Below are 19,593 nucleotides of genomic sequence, written 5' to 3' on the forward strand. Positions count from 1 at the left end.
ATCATGTGAGATTTGGAAAGTTATTATCACGTGTAATTTAGAAAGTTATTATCAAACTCAATTCTGCTAAATCAATTTTTTTTTGCAATACAACCAAACACAACCATAGTCATGTCATTAATCACATTCATTACTTTGATTTTAACATTGCAGATTTAATATTAACCGATGATCAATTGATACAATATGCACTAGCAGACCAATTGTGATTTAAATTATGTCCACAAAGTGTTAAGCTCCATCAACTTTCATAGGAAAGATTTCATACGACAATTAAGCACCATCAATTTTCATTGCACAATTTAAACAATTAAAAACCGATAATCTCTTATATTATAAGCTTGCTAACATAAGCTAACCCTAAACCAAATTTTTTCCCCTCTCATTTTCTCTTTCTTTTTATTGCAGCTTTATATTAAAAAAATACATATTTGTCATCGAACCTGCATCCCTTACTTACAATAAAACCTTTCAACCGCTAAAACATGTGCTTCAATTATGAAAGAATTTAGGAATCCTAATATGTTAACCCTGTTTTCAATAAATTTGAACGGCGGAATTAATCACAATTTTTATTTATTTATGGATGTCTACTTAAGTTTATGTTCTTGATTATGTCTTTAATTTTTTTTTAACCTTTAATTATCATCAATTTTTTAACCTTTAGTTATCAGCAATTTTTTTTTAATAAGTAAACAAAATGATGGGGTTCCAAAACTATTTAAAAAATATATAAAATATAAAATAAGCACATTAACAAATATAGAATAATTAGTCCATGAAATTTCCTATACTACTCTTATTGAAAATGCTCTTAGAATTTTTGTATTTTATTTTTTATTGTTACATATTACACCTAATTAGACTCATGCACCGCATGGGTCAAAGTTCTAGTTATATTCTTACACTTAGTGTAAGTTAATTATAATTTTTGGAGGAGTCTTAAAACACTTGAATAGATCATCATATTAAACTAAGATCAATCATGTTAGTGATTATGAACATTACATATTCACTTAAAATCTCTAAACATTTTATATGAGTTGTATCACATACATGTGACTCAACCTATCTAATTTTTCATTCAATATAGATTTCTAATTCAAGTGCATACCCTAACATTCCCTTCCTAGTAGCTAGGAGACTCTTCACATCATTGATCAAACATCGAAAATCAATCTTACTTTTCACCAAGTCAAACTGGTTCTGATACCACGGTAACAACTTTTCCCGAAACTTTAAAAATATTGGATAAATCAATACATTAAATTAGGAATAACCACATAGTGAGAGTGTGCTTCCTTAAGATAGTAACGAAGAACTTTTTTTTGACAAAGATAGTAACGAAGAACTTAAACTCCTTCCTTAGTAGTATCATTTTGTAGTTTAGTGGCCCTCTTTGCCTTCTATGTTCTATCAATGGAGTATTGTGTTTTAGAAATTAAAAAAATAAAAATAGAAATAAAAGCATTATCATCGTTTTCTCCTTACCAATTTCTGAGCTCCAATTGGTAATTCCCTCCATTCTTTAGTATTTTTTTTCCTTTTGAAATTATATTGTTAGTTGACTTAAAACGTGACCTCCCACCCCAACAACCCCATGTTGTGTTGTTGTTGGCAACAAAGCAACTAACTAAGCACTTATAATTATGGTGCACATCTTGTGACACAGATTTTCTGCTGTCTATTATCTCACGGTTTTCACGCGGTAGTTGACCAGTATCGTCTGATCAAAACTGAGTGGTTGAGATCTTAAACTGTGAAAAATCATAGAAATTTGTGCTGCATAATTACAGTCGTCTGATTAAAGATCAACGGTCGTGATTTAAAATAGCGGCTAATTGTGTGATATTTTTATTGTAGGCAATCCAGATCCCACATCTTGTACCAAATTAGAGAGTTTTAATTTTATTTGGTTTCTTGATTGATTAAAGAAAAATGTGTAAAAAGAAAATTGTACTAACTAGTAACTATCCTGCATGATAATAAAATTATAGATGTTTGAAGTTTTGTTTGATAATTTTATTTTTTTTATCTTATTGGTTGCTAATTATATTTTGATTTTCCTAGATCTCTTTTAATTTTATTTTATTTACAAATTTTTACGATAATTTTGCAAATTTATTGATTTATTTTTTAAATTTTTTTATTGACGGGCACTCCCGCCAACCCACCATCCCACCAAGAAAAAGGGCGGAATGAGATGTTCAACTCACCACCACTAGTTAGCCTGCCCCGCACCGCCTGCCTCTTTTTAGATGAGTTAATCACAGGGTGAGCCAGGGCGGGTTGACCCTTTTTGTCATCCCTACACGTCATTTATAGTTAAAAATTATGATAGGGGGACCAAACTATCATATCTTAACGAGTCATACCACATAATGCCCCAAGACATTTGTGAAACATATTTAAAAAGGAAATTAAGGGTAAAGTAAATGTTACAAAGATAACTTTGTATATTTTTAACATATTAATAAGCTTAACTAGTATTCCGAAAACATTATTTATCATTTTTCTATGGGAGCTTCTACGGTACATTCGAATAATTTGAATGTACCGGTACATCAAGTCAGTAAATTGATAAATTAACGATTTTTTTATGAATTAAAAAACTATTAGCGATTATTATATTTTAAAAATAATAATATCACAAGAAAAAAAAACACAATATATTGTTTATAAGCATGATACTAATTTTTCTAATATTTTCTTAGAAAAAAATTCAATATTGACTATAGTGATGAATAAGAATTCAAAAAATATCAAATTTAATATTTTTGACAATTTTGATGAATAATATTTAGTTACTATAATTATTTTAATGATAAGAAAAATGATTTCCTTTAAAAAATATTCATTTACATATTAATTGATAAGCAAAATGATTTTCTTTAAAAATATTCATTTACATATTAATTTAGTTACCTGATGTACCAGTACATTAAAAATTATCACATGTACCATCAAATTTGCAATTTTCTATTTTAAAATAGGAGAACCAAATTTATAAAATAATAAAAATAGGGAACAAAACTACAATTAAAAAAAAAGAATAAGTTGCGGTTGTTCATCCACAAATGTCGCAGTCTCGTTGTAGTTGTTGGATCAATCCAAACTACATGAGATTTCTCACACCTTGACTTGGGAAACACTAAGAAGATTATCACAGATTCTCATTCTTGCATTCATTGGTTTTAATTAGCTGGCACGTCTTAATACAACAGAACCCAACAATCTAAGATTCTTTCTTTCTGGTAGTAGCAGTAACAACAATCTAAGATTCTCTTTCTAGATGTCGGGAAATCAAGAATGAGAAAAATAGAGATAAGATTTCTTGATCATGTGTTTTTTGACAGCATTGTCTTGATTATCCTTGGTCATTTAGGCCCTTGCATCTGTTTTTTGTTTTCACCACTGATATTCGATTCATCGGACCGTTTAATCTGATTTAGAGATCAGTTCTACATCAACTGATTTTAACCCTCTCCCGATTGCAGTTACGGTGAATCAAACCGTAATCTTCCCTACAAATCCAGCGTCAATCACTACCGAACCAATTAACTATTGGTAGGTCCTGCCAGCCTTTTTTTTTTAGCCAAAAAGGAGGAGTAGCAAAGTGCTACTACCTCAAAAATTATATATATATATATAAAAGAGAACAAGGAGAGAGAGCTTACAAAAAAGGAGGGGGACTAGACCAAAACCTCCCTTAAAAGTTGATAAACCTAAAATTAGGTCTACCTGATCTATTAGCAAAATAACTGTCCCTAATAGCTTGAGAAATTTCATACCAAATGGTGAAATTTTCTATACTAAGACCAACATTAGCAAGTCCATCAGCACATTGGTTCCCCTCTCTATATGAGATACAACAAAATTCATGTTTCTAAGAAGCCTAGAGCAATTAAACCATCTGTTACTTAAAGACCAAGACACTAAATCATGAGATTTGAAAGCAAGTACTACTAAAGAAGAATCTGACTCTAGCCAAAGATTATGCCGATTATGATTAGCAACAATCTCAATTGCTCTCATAGCTCCACAAAGCTCTGCTATGAAGGCTGAATTTGGGCCAATATTTTCTGCAAAGCCACAAAGAAACTCAGAGTTACAATTTCTAAAAATACCTCCACAAGATGCTGTGATGTTATTTGCAGCTCCATCAGTGTTGCACTTTACCCATTGGCCAAAAGGAGGATGCCAAATGACCTCTTTAATAACCGGAGCCTTTGGGGGATGGATTGACACATTGAATTTCTTTAGAATTATGAAGTCTGTGATGGAAGAATAAGAGCAACAGCTGGTTTTATTCCCAGCCAAAGAGACATTGGATTGAATCCAATTCACTGCAGCTTTCCAATGCGTAGGTTTGTTATTGAATCTAGCATTATTCCTAGCAAACCATATAACACTCATAATATTGATCACAGTAGATTTGATGGCAACTTTGTATTGGGGTGTCCAAGAGCTATCACAAAACTTCTAAATATCCTCTAAAGATTGAAAATGAAGTGCCTTGCCTAGAATAGAAGCTAACCATCGCCAAAGATTAACCTCAAAATTGCATTCAAAGAATAGATGGAAAGTAGATTCAGAACAAATATGACAAAGAGAGCAGATAGAAGGAAGGCTACAACCTCTCTCCATGAGTTTATCATCAGTAGGGATCTTGTCTTGCATCAGTCTCCAAACTAGCAAGGACTTTGAGGGTGGCACTTCTTTGCACCAGATGGTTTTGGCCCATGCTTTGACAGGAAAATGAAGTCTCTTAAAATCATAAGCATCTTTCATGGTAAGAACACCTGAAGAATCATTGTTCCAGCAAAGTTGATCTTCCAATGGTTCAACAGGAAGAGTGACCTTCTGAACAATGTTTTTAAGAGTAGGAAATAGCAGTTCCAAATGAAAGGGAATATTCCATTTTTGATCATGTATTATGTCACTGACTTTAGAAGGGAGCCAGACTAAAACATTTTGATTAACATTCAAGGTTTGAGCTAGAGTACCTCCACCGAAACCGAAGTTGAAATAGAATATCAAAGATGCAGTCTTTTAGGGTTTCGTGTCTTTGAGCCACTCTCTAGGAGAGTTGGTGTAAAGTGAATCACTCGGGTTGTGAGATGGTCACTATGTCCTCACTCAGAAACTTGTAGGTAATGAGTTGAGTATTGTACTTGGAGGAAGCTTTTAAGCAACTCCAAATTGTGAACTTAGTCAAGGGTGTTGGCTAGGTATTAATTTCATGGAAGTGTATCTTCTAGTTTATTCAGAATTGTTCTGTTGATCCAATCGCTGTCTGTGATTGAAGAGGGAGTTGTTGAGGAGGCCCTCATACCTAGGTGAGTCTTAGGTAGAAAGTATAGCACGAGTAGTGGTTAAGTGAGAAGATCGTAAACGAGGAGTTTGCTGTGTGGTCTTCGAATTGATACTATTTAGTGGACTTTATCCTTTGTTTGGTATGCCCCTAGAGTAGGCTGTTATGCTGAACTGGGTTAACAATTATGGTGTGTTGTTTATAATTTTCAGTATATGTTTTTAATGCTCTGCTTTATTGTTCTTACTGCTAAGATAAGTGTTACGAAAAGTTTCTGAACATCGTGGACAACACTTGTCTATTGTATACCAGAATTTCAATATACAAAGCAATTTCTAACTGATAAAATTTTTTAAAATGATTATCAAATGTGAGGCAAGTTCTAACTAATAACAATTTTTTTAAAAAAAAAAATAATTATCGTATATACCAGATAAGTTCTAACCGATATAATTTTTTTTAAAAAAAATAAACTATCTTATACGGGATAAGTTTCTATTATTTTTTTCACTTTTTCTTAATTAACACAATTTATGTATTTTGTTTTTACATATTTAAACATACTATTATTTTTTAATTTATTGAAAATTTCTTTATTTCTTTGGGACTTCGCCCCTCTTTTGTACCCAAATTATACTACTAACTCATAATAACAATTAATTTTTTTTTAATTTTAATTAATAAAGTGTAACTGCTAAAAATATGGTCATAACGACCCGTACAATAGCCATTTTTATCCAAATAAATATTGCACAAATTAAACATGCGTTAAACTCTAATTACTCGTGACTGTTAGTTCACAATAATTAATTAATTTTTTTCTGACATAAATTTAATGAAGCCTTATATTACCTCTGTAATTATAAGACTTTGTTTGACCACTGCATGTACGTTAATGCACAATTTTGATCAAGAATATCTTTAATTGTCTATTAATAAAAATTATAAAAATTTAATATTTTGAAAATGTCCATCAAAACAAATTGAACAAGATATTATATGCTAATATTTACATTTATATATTATTAGAAAAATACGGTCAAAATAAGGTAAATAAATAGTACATTTTTGTCAAACAAAGTCTTATAATTAAGGACGGAGATATTATAATGTAAACTACAATCTATAGTAGTATATATGGTTGGTCTAGAAGGTAAATGACTCGAACATTTTAAAGTTTAAACAGGTGTTCATATATTTAATTTTGAATTAAATATGTTTTTAGTGGCTTTGTTTAACATGCACCACCACATTAAGTGGTGCATGGTGAACAAGTTAGTGATATCGCTGTAACGAATACAAATTTTACAAAATTTATCGTTGGATTGAAAATTTGTATCATATAGATCATCCATGTCAAATTTTAAAAAATTTGAAAATCATTTGATAGGCCATTGAGACCCATCAAGATTAACAGTATTCAATTAAAACTCATAAACCATTAATTTTGATGCGTCTCAATAACACATCAAACGATTTTTAATTTTTTACAAAAAAATTATGGATGATCTATATTATAACTTTCAATCTAACGGTGGATTTTGTAAAATTCGTATTCGTTATAATAATATTCGTAAGTGGTGCATGGTGGAAGACTTAAACCACTTGTGCACCCTAGAACTCGCCGTTTTTAGTTATATGAAACTAGCGACTTATAACTTTAGATCTTACTTAATTTTTATTATATTTTTAGTCGTTGTCAAATTTTTCTTACCCGTAGTTTTAGTTTGTATTAAAACTAAATTTATTTAATTATCATCAGATCAATTATAAATTTAATTTCGCTAAAATGAAAAGATGAATCTGTGAACAAACACACATAATCCAAGTTAATTGCATACAACTGTAAAATGTCTACAAATAATATCATAAAATCAAAGTGACTGAAATATTCATACTTCTAGATCTGCAACGTTGACATCCAAATTATTGATTGAATATGCAATTGATATTTCAGTATAAACTAAACGAACATCACAACAAGACTGAAAATCTAAAATGTCGTACCAATCAGACGACGAACAACGCACTGGAGCGCGACAATGAATGAATTTTTAGACTAAAGTTGGTTTTCAATGAGGACTTATCTCATGTCATATTTAAAAGTGATTCAAAAATAATAGTATATGCTATTTTTTATAGACAAGTTGGTTTATTTGAGTTTAGTATCTTGATTTCTCACATTAAATCCTTACTTAGGTTGAATAACTACTTTGATGTTAAGTTTGTTAAATGACAAGCGAATATGCTTATTCACTCTTTAGCAATGGTGGCCTATTCTATGACTAATTGTCGTATTTTTGAGTCGATTCCTCGTTGTATTGATATTTATTTGATTAATAAAATGTGTTAGATTTATTGTTGTAAAAAAAAAAGTTCAGGAAAATAAGATGCGGATCTTATATTACGCCAGCCATAAGATCACCAACACACAATCCTTCCAAAAAAAAAAACAAAGATCACCAACACACAACACAACTACCTGCTCCGTTTGAAAATGAAAAAGTATTATAATTGTAATTTTGTCAACAAACTTTTTAATATTATATACCGTAATAACCAAGTAATCAAATTGATTTTTGGTCAAAAATAAGTAATCAAATTGATTTAGTAAATAATCAATCAACAATTGCTTAACTTCTTATTATAATATGACACTAAGTATATTCATTTTAATTTTGAATTGAGATCAAATTCGGCCTACTCAGCTCAACCAAGGAGTTTGATTTTTAATTTGGGTATACAACACCATTAAAACTTGTAAGAGGAGCGCGTGTCGATCATTTGGTCTCACAAAAAGAAAAAAATCTTCTTATCTTGTAAGATCATTTTTTCTTAATGAGACATGGCATGATATATTATCGTTTCATCGTGTCACAAAATACTACCAATAATAATATAATATTATATTGTACAAAAAAATAGTATAATAATATAAATCTTTTTCTTTTTGACAAATATTAAAAAAATAGTATAATATTAAAAATCCTTCAAAGAAATTGACAATGAATGACAATTTTTTTGGCAAATTTAAAGGGAATACATCAATCAAAATCATTACATGTTCAATTTCGCTAAAAATTAATAAGAATGAATCTGTAAATAGTCTCACAGCATCCGAGTTAATAGAATAAAACGACCTAATGTCTATGACAAAGCCTACAATTAATTTTACAAAATTAAAATGTCTGGAATAGTCATGCATTCAGATCTGCAACATTGACAACGTTAAAGTCATTGAGTCTGCACTTAATTTAGGTCGAAGCAAACATGCAAATATGAACAAAAAAACCACCGTACTAAGACGGGACAAAACCAAAACTCCGCACTAAGACAGGACAAAACTAAAACTCCGCACTAAGACGATATTAAAACAACAACAGATAAAAAAAAAGCAATGAAGAAGAAGAGTCGAACAAAATCTAAAAATATGTGGGTAACACTTATTTGAATACAAAAAAATAAAAAACGATCAAGAGGGGTGATTCCGAATCAAAATTGATACTAAACCACCCTTCTCTAATTGATAAACTAGGAGAAAAAAAATCAAATAGAGGAGATGGCGGCGACAATGAATGAATTTAAATCTATTTTGCAACAATAATTTTAAAATAATGAATTCTCATTAAATATTAGGATAAGTGTCTATTCGACCCTACTTATTTTTACCTCTGTATTTCTTTTAAGTAGAAGTATGACCAAACACAATTTTGATAAAATTCTTAAAATAAGAATTTTTTTTATTTTTTTTAATGAAGAAAACACAATATAAGTGACTTAATTTTATTTTTTTTTATGATAATTATCTTTTTTAAGTTGTTATTATTAGTTGTTATTATATTTTTTTAAGTTTGTTATTATTAGGATAATTATCTTTAAAATTAAATGATAATGAAGTTATGATAAGCTAGTTATTAACCTATTTTAACTAGATTTCTATGGTAAGTCTATTTAAAGGCATTAATGTTTGAAATAAAGTAAATTGAATCATCGTTTAATTATCATACAATAGCCAAAAAGTTGTTGAAAAACAAAATTGTTCAAGTTTTTGATGATTTATATTCTTAATTATGGACTATTTCCTACACTTTTAGAATTATGTTGTATTTGCATTATAAGAAAATTACGTCTTTAAAAAAAATTACATCTCTACATAGTATAATTTTTTTTATTAAAAAAACATGAATTTCACAAGCCTATTGTTTTTGATAAATTTGAATTAAAATATTAAAATATCAAAACTTTTATAAAAATATTTTATCAAATAGATTTAACTTAAAAGTGATAATTAAGTTAAAAAAAAAAATAAATTACAAAACAACTTCAACTTTAAGTTTAAAGTTTTTATTTTACTTTATTCTTAATATAGTAACTTTTAAGTCTTTAAATAAGTGAGTTCAGGTTCCTCTCTAAATAAGTTAGTAGGGTCAAAGAGACACTAAAACTATATTACACTCATGATCTAGGAAGCACCGATACCTCTATGATTAGGCGTGTCGCGATGTCCGACACGTGTCAGTGTCCGACACTCGTATGACACTCGTCCGACACGTGTCGGATAGCTCATATCGGTGTCGGAAAAAATTCAATTTTTTCTTTAGTTTGACACTTCTTTGATCGGTGTCCGACACCTGTAAGACACTCGGATGACACGTGTCGGACAAGTGTCCCAAAAAATAATTATTTTTTCTTTGCTTATACTCTCTTTAGGCACATATTAGACATATCAACAAGAGTTAAAGATGTGTAGAAACAACAATATTGATCAATGTGGGATTGAAGACATTACATTTTGATTACGATATTTTTAATTTTTTCGATCGTAGATGGATAAATAAAGGTAAAATACTATCATATCTTGTTTTAAATTTTTTTTAAAATATAACTTGCTCAAATTAGATTTACATGTATATATTTTGATTATCAATTTATATATTTTATAAATATGTAGCGGTGTCGGTGTCCTATATTTTTTATATTAGCGGTGTCGTGGTGTCCGTGTCGTGTCGCGGTGTCTGTGTCGGAGTCCGTCCTTCATAACTCATGGTATCAATTCACTTTTATCATTTATTATTATTATTATTATTATTTAATAATATAATAATAATAAAAAAAAATATTAATTAAAAGAATAGAAGATGTATCGACACTGACATCCAATTAATATTTTGTATTATGTTAAATTTAAATATATATATACAGGGGTTTTCTAACTTAGACCCTAGTTAGGTCTAAGTTAGCAAGGTGCACCTTTTCAATTAGACCAAAATACCCATTAATAGACGCGGATCCAGTGTCGTGCGCGTACCGAAGGACCATGGTTAAAGACCGTTGATTTCCATCAGACAGCCAAGATCTGATCTCATCAAGACTGTCTGATCAATCCGACAGCCCAGATCATCCTGATCCATCAGATTCCAGCGTGTGCGCCACACTGGATTACACCCTGGAGAGAGAAAAATTTGCTTTTTAAAAGTAGAACACGTGTCACACAATGGTTGGCTGGACGTGATTTTTGTTCATTTAATACTTTGAACTCAATTATTTCATTGTAAATTAATTTTTTATTTTTTTTTATTTTTATACCAAAATTCATAATTTTTTTTTTCTACAAATAGAGACTTGGTTCGTTTGATTTGGACACCGAAAAAAAAATGCAATTTTTCACTACCTTAATCTCATTTTTTGTCTACTAAATACGTTACTTGTGTGTTGTAATTTAACACGCACCACTCAACCAACTAACTGAAACCATTATACCAGGAAAATAGTAGATAATATTCTGGCACATAGTTGTATTCTGAAACAATTTTACTGGTAGAATGGTTTCAATGAGTAATTTATTAATTGTGTTTGCTTCTGAAACCATTTATTCGGTACAATGGTTTCAGAGAGTTGTAATCTGAAACCATTTTGCTGGTAGAATGGTTTCAGTAAGTTGATTATTAGTTATTTGCTTCTGAAACCATTTAGCTTGTAGAATGGTTGCACATAGTTGTACTCTGAAACTATTTTACTGGTAGAATGGTTTCAGTGAGTAATTTATTAATTGTGTTTGCTTCTGAAACCATTTAGCTGGTAGAATGGTTTCAGAGATTTGTACTCTGAAACCATTTTCCTGGTAGAATGGTTTCAGTGAGTTGATGTAAGGTAGTGAAAAATGAGATTAAGGCAGTGAAAAATTGGGTTTTTTTTTCTGTGTCCAAATCAAACGAACCAAGTCTCTATTTGTAGAGAAAAAAAAATTATGAATTTTGGTATAAAAAAAAAAGTAAAAAATTAATTTACAACGAAATAATTGAGTTCAAAGTATTAAATGGAAAAAAATCACGCCCAGCCAATCAGACAGCGACACGTGTCCTGCTTTTAAAAAGTAGATTCTTCTCTCTCCAGGGTGTAATCAAGTGTGGTGCACGCGCTGGAATCTGATGGATTCGGATGATCTGGGCTGTCTGATGGATCAGACAGTCTTGATGAGATCAGATCTTGGCTGTCTGATGGAAATCAACGGCCTGTAACCATGGTCCTGCGGTACGCGCGCGACACTTGATCCGCGTCCATTGATGGTAATTTGGTTAATTAATTAAAAAGAATGGGTATTTTGGTCCAACTGAAAATGTGTACTTTGCTAATTTAGACCCAACTGGGTCTAAGTTAATTAATTAGCAAAATACCCATTCTTTTTAATTAATTAACCAAATTACCATCAATGGACGCGGATCCAGTGTCGCGCGCGTACCGCAGTACCGTGGTTACAGGCCGTTGATTTCCATCAGACAGCCAAGATCTGATCTCATCAAGACTGTCTGATCCATCAGACAGCCCAGATCATCCGAATCCATCAGATTCCAGCGCGTGCACCACACTGGATTACACCCTGGAGAGAGAAGAATCTACTTTTTAAAAGCAGGACACGTGTCGCTGTCTGATTGGCTGGGCGTGATTTTTTTCCATTTAATACTTTGAACTCAATTATTTCGTTATAAATTAATTTTTTATTTATTTTTTTTATACCAAAATTCATAATTTTTTTTTCTCTACAAATAGAGACTTGGTTCGTTTGATTTGGACACAGAAAAAAAACCCAATTTTTCACTACCTTAATCTCATTTTTCACTACCTTACATCAACTCACTGAAACCATTCTACCAGCAAAATGGTTTCAGATTACAACTCTCTGAAACCATTGTACCAGATAAATGGTTTCAGAAGCAAACACAATTAATAAATTACTCACTGAAACCATTCTACCAGTAAAATGGTTTCAGAATACAACTATGTGCAACTATTCTACAAGCTAAATGGTTTCAGAAGCAAATAACTAATAATCAACTTACTGAAACCATTCTACCAGCAAAATGGTTTCAGATTACAACTCTCTGAAACCATTGTACCAGATAAATGGTTTCAGAAGCAAACACAATTAATAAATTACTCATTGAAACCATTCTACCAGTAAAATGGTTTCAGAATACAACTATGTGTAACCATTCTACCAGTAAAATGGTTTCAGAAGCAAACATTAGTTTTTAATTACCGTTTTATCTCATTTAATTAACTAAAAATAGTTTCAGGTCTCCAAAAATTTCATAAAATATACCAAAAGTTCCAGAATATTATCTACTATTTTCCTGGTATAATGGTTTCAGTGAGTTGGTTGAGTGGTGCGTGTTAAATTACAACACACAAGTAACGTATTTAGTAGACAAAAAATGAGATTAAGGTAGTGAAAAATTGCGTTTTTTTTTCGGTGTCCAAATCAAACGAACCAAGTCTCTATTTGTAGACAAAAAAAAATTATGAATTTTGGTATAAAAATAAAAAAATAAAAAATTAATTTACAACGAAATAATTGAGTTCAAAGTATTAAATGAACAAAAATCACGCCCAGCCAACCATTGTGTGACACGTGTCCTACTTTTAAAAAGCAAATTTTTCTCTCTCCAGGTTGTAATCCAGTGTGGCGCAGGCGCTGGAATCTGATGGATCAGGATGATCTGGGCTGTCTGATGGATCAGACAGTCTTGATGAGATCAGATCTTGGCTGTCTGATGGAAATCAATGGTCTGTAACCATGGTCCTTCGGTACGCGCGCGACACTGGATTTGCGTCTACTAATGGGTATTTTGGTTAATTAATTAAAAAGAATGGGTATTTTGGTCCAATTGAAAAGGTGCACATTGCTAACTTAGACCTAACTAGGGTCTAAGTTAGAAAACCCCATATATATATATATATATATATATTAATTGTACAACATGATACTTAGATTAATAATTTTAAATTCGACAAAATTATAATAAATGATAAAAATATCAGTCAAAAAGATTTAACGCCATGTCAATCTCCATACATCTGTATAATCTCATTTTTTTTTATTAAGTAGTTTTATAACCAAAATTCCATCTAGTGATGTGAATAAGTGAAAGATTCGGATTCAAACACAACCCTGTATAAAGTAGAAAAGTAGAATTTAATTTATTTTTTTTGAAACAAGAATTTAAAATTTTAAGCTTATGATAAAATTTGTTTTCTATAAGAAGCTTATGATGAAATAAAATGCTTATACTAGTAAATACTAATAATACAGTAATTAATTTAAGAAAAATGTTATCTAGACACATTTTTTGAGACAAAAATATAATATCTAGGGATAATTTTGTCTTTTCATATCCTCTCGCTTTCACCATCATTATTTATTCTCTACCAACTTATGCTCTCTCTATCCCAAAATGAGTGAACCATTTTGACTATATAGTATATACACTATTCACATATCTTACTTTGACATTATTTTTCTACTAATAAATAAAAACAAATATTAGCATATAAGATGTTGTTGGATTCATCTCGATGAATATTTTCAAAATATCATATTTTTTATAATTTTTACTATTATACAATTAAAAATACTAATCTTCAAAATTATGCATTAACATGCGTGACGCAGTCAACTGACTCACTCATGTAGTTTTTTTATTAGTGAAATGACATAATTACCTCAGATATTTACCCCAGATATTGTATTTTTGCTTCAAAAAATGTGTCAATATAACATTTCTCTTAATTTAACGCAAAAAAAAAAATTACAGTAATTAATTTCCTTAATCTTGGGAGCAGAGCTTAAACCTACTTACAAGAATGATATTTGTCTGATCACCATTGTATTTGGCTCCAACTCGGCCGCATTATTTATGTGAGCGTTATCCTCTGCCTACCAATCCTATAAATACCCTTTACTACTTCTTACAATTACAAATACATTCATTCTCCTATCCTTTTCCATATCCAATCCATTATCTATCTTCACTTTCTTCTACCTCTCAATCTGCATCTTCATTTTCTCTGTAAGTTCCTTTTATTCTCTATATATTTACATATACTTTTCTTTTTCTTTTGCTATATTTTCCGTCTCTCTTTTACAGATCTACGTACGTTTTCTTCATTCATTGGAATATGCTATTTGAATTTATTAGAATGAATGCTATTTGAAATCTGGTTATTCAGTTTCCAAGCGGTGTGTGTGTTTTGTGTTGTCAATTGTGATGTATGTTAAATGAAACTATAATTTGATTTTGTCTTTATCAATGGAATTAGAGAACGCGTTTCTTGTTTTCTGGAAATTTTGATTCTGGTTTGGTGGCTCTTGTTTTTATTTGAGCCAACGCTTTATTTAACCAATATGGATCTGTTGAATGCTAAAATTTCATTTATAGATCAAATTGAATTCCACATCGGAAAAAGTTTTTTGCAACCAAATATGTTGGAGTTTTTCGATCTTCTGATCGATTTGGTGCTTTCTTCTGGTTATATATTTGCAAAACACATCTAAATTATATCATCAATTTTACATTAGATCTGTTGGCTAAATATGCTTCTGTTTTTTTTTCTCTTAATTTTGTTGGCTAATGATATTTTGACTTTTGATTCCTTTTATATAACCGTTGTAATAGTTTGTTAAATTCATTATAATTTTGCTTTTTAATTTTTCATGTTCTATGATCTTATCCCTTTTATTGCCTTAGGCGATTTAATTGACTGCATATTTGGTTCCACCAAAACAGGGATTTGGATTGGGTGCAGTTTGACTGCATGCACATCTGAAGTCCGATCTGATCCTGATGCTACAAATTTCAAGCACAGATTTTATTTTTATTTTTTAAATAATCTGAGTTTAAAATATGGACTGTCCGATCTTGATCAGCCGGCTTTTATATGACTGGCTGCAGAGTCAGAAGGTCATAACACGCAACCCGTCCGGGTCATAAGAACAAGGATATGAGGGTGGGATGGGTAGCTCAACTGGTTAAACTAGTTGAGCTAAGGGTTAAGGCGTTGGAGGTCAAGGGTTCAAGTGAGAAAAACTAATATAACATTGTAATATATTAACAACTAACAATTTGCCATTCAAAAAAAAAAAATTTAAAAAGAACAAGGATATGGATTAACAGGGGTGAAAGTTACTTTGTCCTCTTTAAAATTTCTTGATTTGTTGTCCTCTGACACTGGTCATTTTTTATGTTAAAAGGACACACATGTGACATGTATGACTAATGAGCTTTCTAATCTAGAGAACAGTGGAGGCTTACCCATGTTAGATGTTTGGTCCTTAGTTTGGTTTTTAGGTTATGGTTTATATAGTAACATTTAACACACGTTATTGTCCGAGTGATGTTTGCCTTAAAATGAAGGATGATTTACTTTTCAACCCTCTAAAATGATTTTTGTTTTTTCACATATATGTAATTATTGTTGTCTTATTTTTATCCTGTTTGATGCCATTCAGCTGGTATAGACTTGAAGAAAATGGAAGTTAAGGGTGGCTAAGTCTTGGCAACTTCTATGGCCTATTCTGGTATATGACCTGTGTTTATGTACTCATAATTTTGTAGATGAGATGAGAATTGGTTAATTTCTATTTTTTTCCTTCAAATATAACAACTGTCCTAATTTGTAGATATCCGGGCAATGTGTGAGGGAGGATACATCTTTGGCAGATCAAGAAATAATTGGCAGAAAACAACTCAGAAGAATCACTGTAAAACAAAAACCACTGGTATGGAATCTGAATCAGACTGGACAAAGCATAAAAAGTCATCTGCTTATACGGCTCAAGTGATTCGTTCTGCAACATCTTTTATGCCTTGGTCTTGTAGAATCCCAATTGGTGAAGGATTTCATGAATTTCTTTAGTTATAAGATTTTGGATTCTCAGTAAAACATTTTGTGCATTATTTGGTTAATTATTCACAACAAAATTCTCTACATTTTCGTGCTATATTGTTGGTTTGGCAAATGCCTGGTTTTGTTGTTGGAAAGAAGAGATTTATAAAGTCAAATATGTGTTTCGCCGATTCAGTCAATCAAGATAAATCAACTCATACGCGAAGCAATCATAGTTTAACTAGTGAGTCTATGGATAAAGATGATAGCCCTATGGCTATTCTACCTGGGCTGCCCGATGATGTCGCAAAGTATTGCCTTGCACTTGTTCCTCGTTCTAACTTCCCAACTATGGGTGGTGTCTGTAAGAAATGGAGGTTGTTTATTCAAAGCAAAGAATTTGTAATGGTGCGAAAATTGGCAGGGTTGCTAGAGGAATGGCTCTATTGCTTAACAATGGACAGTGAAGGGAGGGAAAGCCATTGGGAGGTAATGGATTGCCTCGGTCGCAAATGTCTATCCCTTCCACAAATGCCTGGTCCATGTAAGGCTTCGTTCGGGGTTGTAGTTCTTAATGGAAAGCTTATTATCATAGCTGGTTATTCAGCTATTGAAGGAACCGCCGTTGCCTCAGCAGAGGTTTACCAATATGATTCGTACCTTAACAGGTATAATTAACTTCCCAAATATGCTTTCTATCTAGAAATCTTTATAGAGTTTATATATATGATAAATAAATTTTCCAATGTAAGCAGTTAATTAATGGTAGACCTATTGTCCTATTCATAATTTTTTAAACATAATGGTCTCTAATGCTTAAGATGCTGATGTCATAGTGTTCTAATTTCTTGACTTGCTCTATTCTCAATTGCTATTGCAGTTGGAGTAGATTATCAGACATGAATGTGGCTCGTTATGACTTCGCTTGTGCCGAAGTGAACGGCTTGGTTTATATTGTTGGAGGTTATGGGGTGAATGGTGACAATCTCTCTAGCGTTGAGATGTATGATCCAGATACTAACAAGTGGACACTGATAGAGAGCCTTCGTCGCCCAAGGTGGGGTTGCTTTGCTTGTGGATTTGAAGATAAGCTCTATGTCATGGGTGGAAGGTCAAGCTTTACTATCGGAAACTCCAGGTTTGTCGATATATATAACCCCGAGAAGCACAGCTGGTGCGAGATTAAGAATGGCTGTGTTATGGTCACGGCTCATGCAGTATTGGAAAAGAAATTGTTCTGTATTGAGTGGAAAAACCAGCGGAAGCTGGCAATATTCAGTCCAGAGAACAACTCATGGACAATGGTACCTGTCCCATTGACAGGGAGCTCGAGTGTTGGTTTTCGATTTGGGATACTGGATGGAAAGTTATTGCTATTTCCCTTGGAAAAAGAACCTACTAGTCAAACATTGTTATATGATCCAAATGCAGCTTTGGGATCAGAGTGGCAAACTTCAGACATAAAGCCATCTGGTTTGTGCTTGTGCAGTGTGACAATGAAGGCATGAAACTTCTACAGTTATGAAGTTTTCTGCATTTTAATTGAAGTTTAAAATCGTCTCAAGCTCGGTGTCTATTATATTATCAGATTTTCATCTGGTTCTTTTGCTTTGAGTTTTGACTATTGTTGTTGTATTTTTAGTTTATATTTATGTTGTTGTCGATTTTCGAGCATGCCCTTTATGTCTCTCTTGCATGTAAGGGATCAATTCCCTTTGTATTGTAATATTAATAACTTTGAAGCAGCTCTATTTCAATTTATGGTGGATGAATTTTCTGTTGATCGTTCTCTTGGTTTTATAATGCATAAACATATCTAGAGGCTAGTGCATGTTGTCTAATTTATCAGCAGATAAAACAGCTACATGAAATTATGATGCATATTTGTTCTTGGCTAGATGGTCATGGAATTTTTGCTGGATGAGGAGAAGATTGCAGGATCTATAACAAGGCGGATGCTTCTGGTGGAGTTTACAAGTGGAGCATATTCCTAGAGCATTATGGAGAGCGATTTAGTGTGTAAGGTATATGCTCCACAGATGAGATTAACAAAAAAATGTTGTTCATGATAGATAAAGTCCTATGGTGGTAGTAAAAACATCTTCTCCTTCACTTGAATATAAGAAGACCAAAAATTGAAGTTTTTTATTTTACAAAATTTAAAATTAAAGATGATGCAAAAAATACTCTGGTTTCAACACTCACTTTTTTTATTGAGATATTTCCTTTTTGCAGATCCCACCATTTTATGTGAGACTTGTATTCCTATCCCTCTTCAAAATTAATAATGTAATTATTGATTGAAATTCAACAATGGCGTTCTGTCATTGTTGCTAGCCACTCACTTTACATTACATTGATTAATTAATAAATACTATAAACCTAATCGTGGAAAACAATGCCTACTACAATGGACCACCTACCTATCAGTAAGTATATGAGTAGTGCTAGGGTCACCCTCTCTAACACACTCTTTTAAACACACCCTATTATTAAAAGCCACATCAGCCCCATTTTTTGTTCTTTTACTTGGCTACCGGTTTCAATATTTTTTGTTTTCATCTTGTTTGAAAAAGAAAAAAAAAAGCTCCCACCTCCCACAATTGTCTTCCTGCAAATCTTCACTGTCACCTTCGCACACAATTTAACAAAATAAAACCAACTCAAACAATTTAACAATTGATTTGGAAAAATCTGCAACATTACTCCATTCAATTTGTCATCATATTTAGCAAATGAACCCTAATTTAGAAAACGATTTAGATCGACAAGATATCTATGACAACCAGAGATCAAAACAAAAATAACTGAACAAGAAAAGGAAACCGAATCTCGCGACAGAGACAGTGTCGGCCGACGGCGCGAGATGGAACCAGATCAGAGCTTGCAACAAAGACGACGGAGTTCGTGAAAAACAAAGATAATAGATCTTAGGAGAAAGCTGATTAAGACAGACATGACCACAAAAAATTGCGACATAGACGAGGAGGAGGCTAACAGAGAGACAAGAGATAGATCTGGAAATCCATGGAGCTTGGAGAAGACCATGGAGCTGTTAATTTTTCTTGTTTTTTACTTTAAAGAAATATGTTGTGTCACAACTTGCTGAACTGGTT

The 19,593-nt window shown here is 31.7% G+C and overlaps 1 protein-coding gene across 1 annotated transcript; it reads left to right on the forward strand.

The window, feature by feature from the left end:
* Positions 1–14,483: 14,483 nt before the first annotated feature.
* LOC123907858 (F-box/kelch-repeat protein At1g67480-like) lies at positions 14,484–18,261 on the forward strand. The gene is made up of 3 exons (XM_045958276.1): positions 14,484–14,661; positions 16,101–17,145; positions 17,358–18,261. The coding sequence occupies exons 2-3, from the start codon at positions 16,610–16,612 to the stop codon at positions 17,983–17,985; spliced, it is 1,164 nt and encodes a 387-aa protein (XP_045814232.1). The 5' UTR covers positions 14,484–14,661; positions 16,101–16,609; the 3' UTR covers positions 17,986–18,261.
* Positions 18,262–19,593: the final 1,332 nt, after the last annotated feature.

Source organism: Trifolium pratense, linkage group LG2, assembly GCF_020283565.1.
Source record: "Trifolium pratense cultivar HEN17-A07 linkage group LG2, ARS_RC_1.1, whole genome shotgun sequence".
NCBI classification, from domain to species: domain Eukaryota; kingdom Viridiplantae; phylum Streptophyta; class Magnoliopsida; order Fabales; family Fabaceae; genus Trifolium; species Trifolium pratense.

Coding starts and splice junctions, on each gene's coding strand:
- LOC123907858 (XM_045958276.1), top strand. CDS start 16,610: ATGCCTGGTTTTGTTGTTGGAAAGAAGAGATTTATAAAGTCAAATATG. Junction 17,146..17,357: donor TATGATTCGTACCTTAACAG/GTATAATTAACT, acceptor TTGCTATTGCAG/TTGGAGTAGATTATCAGACA.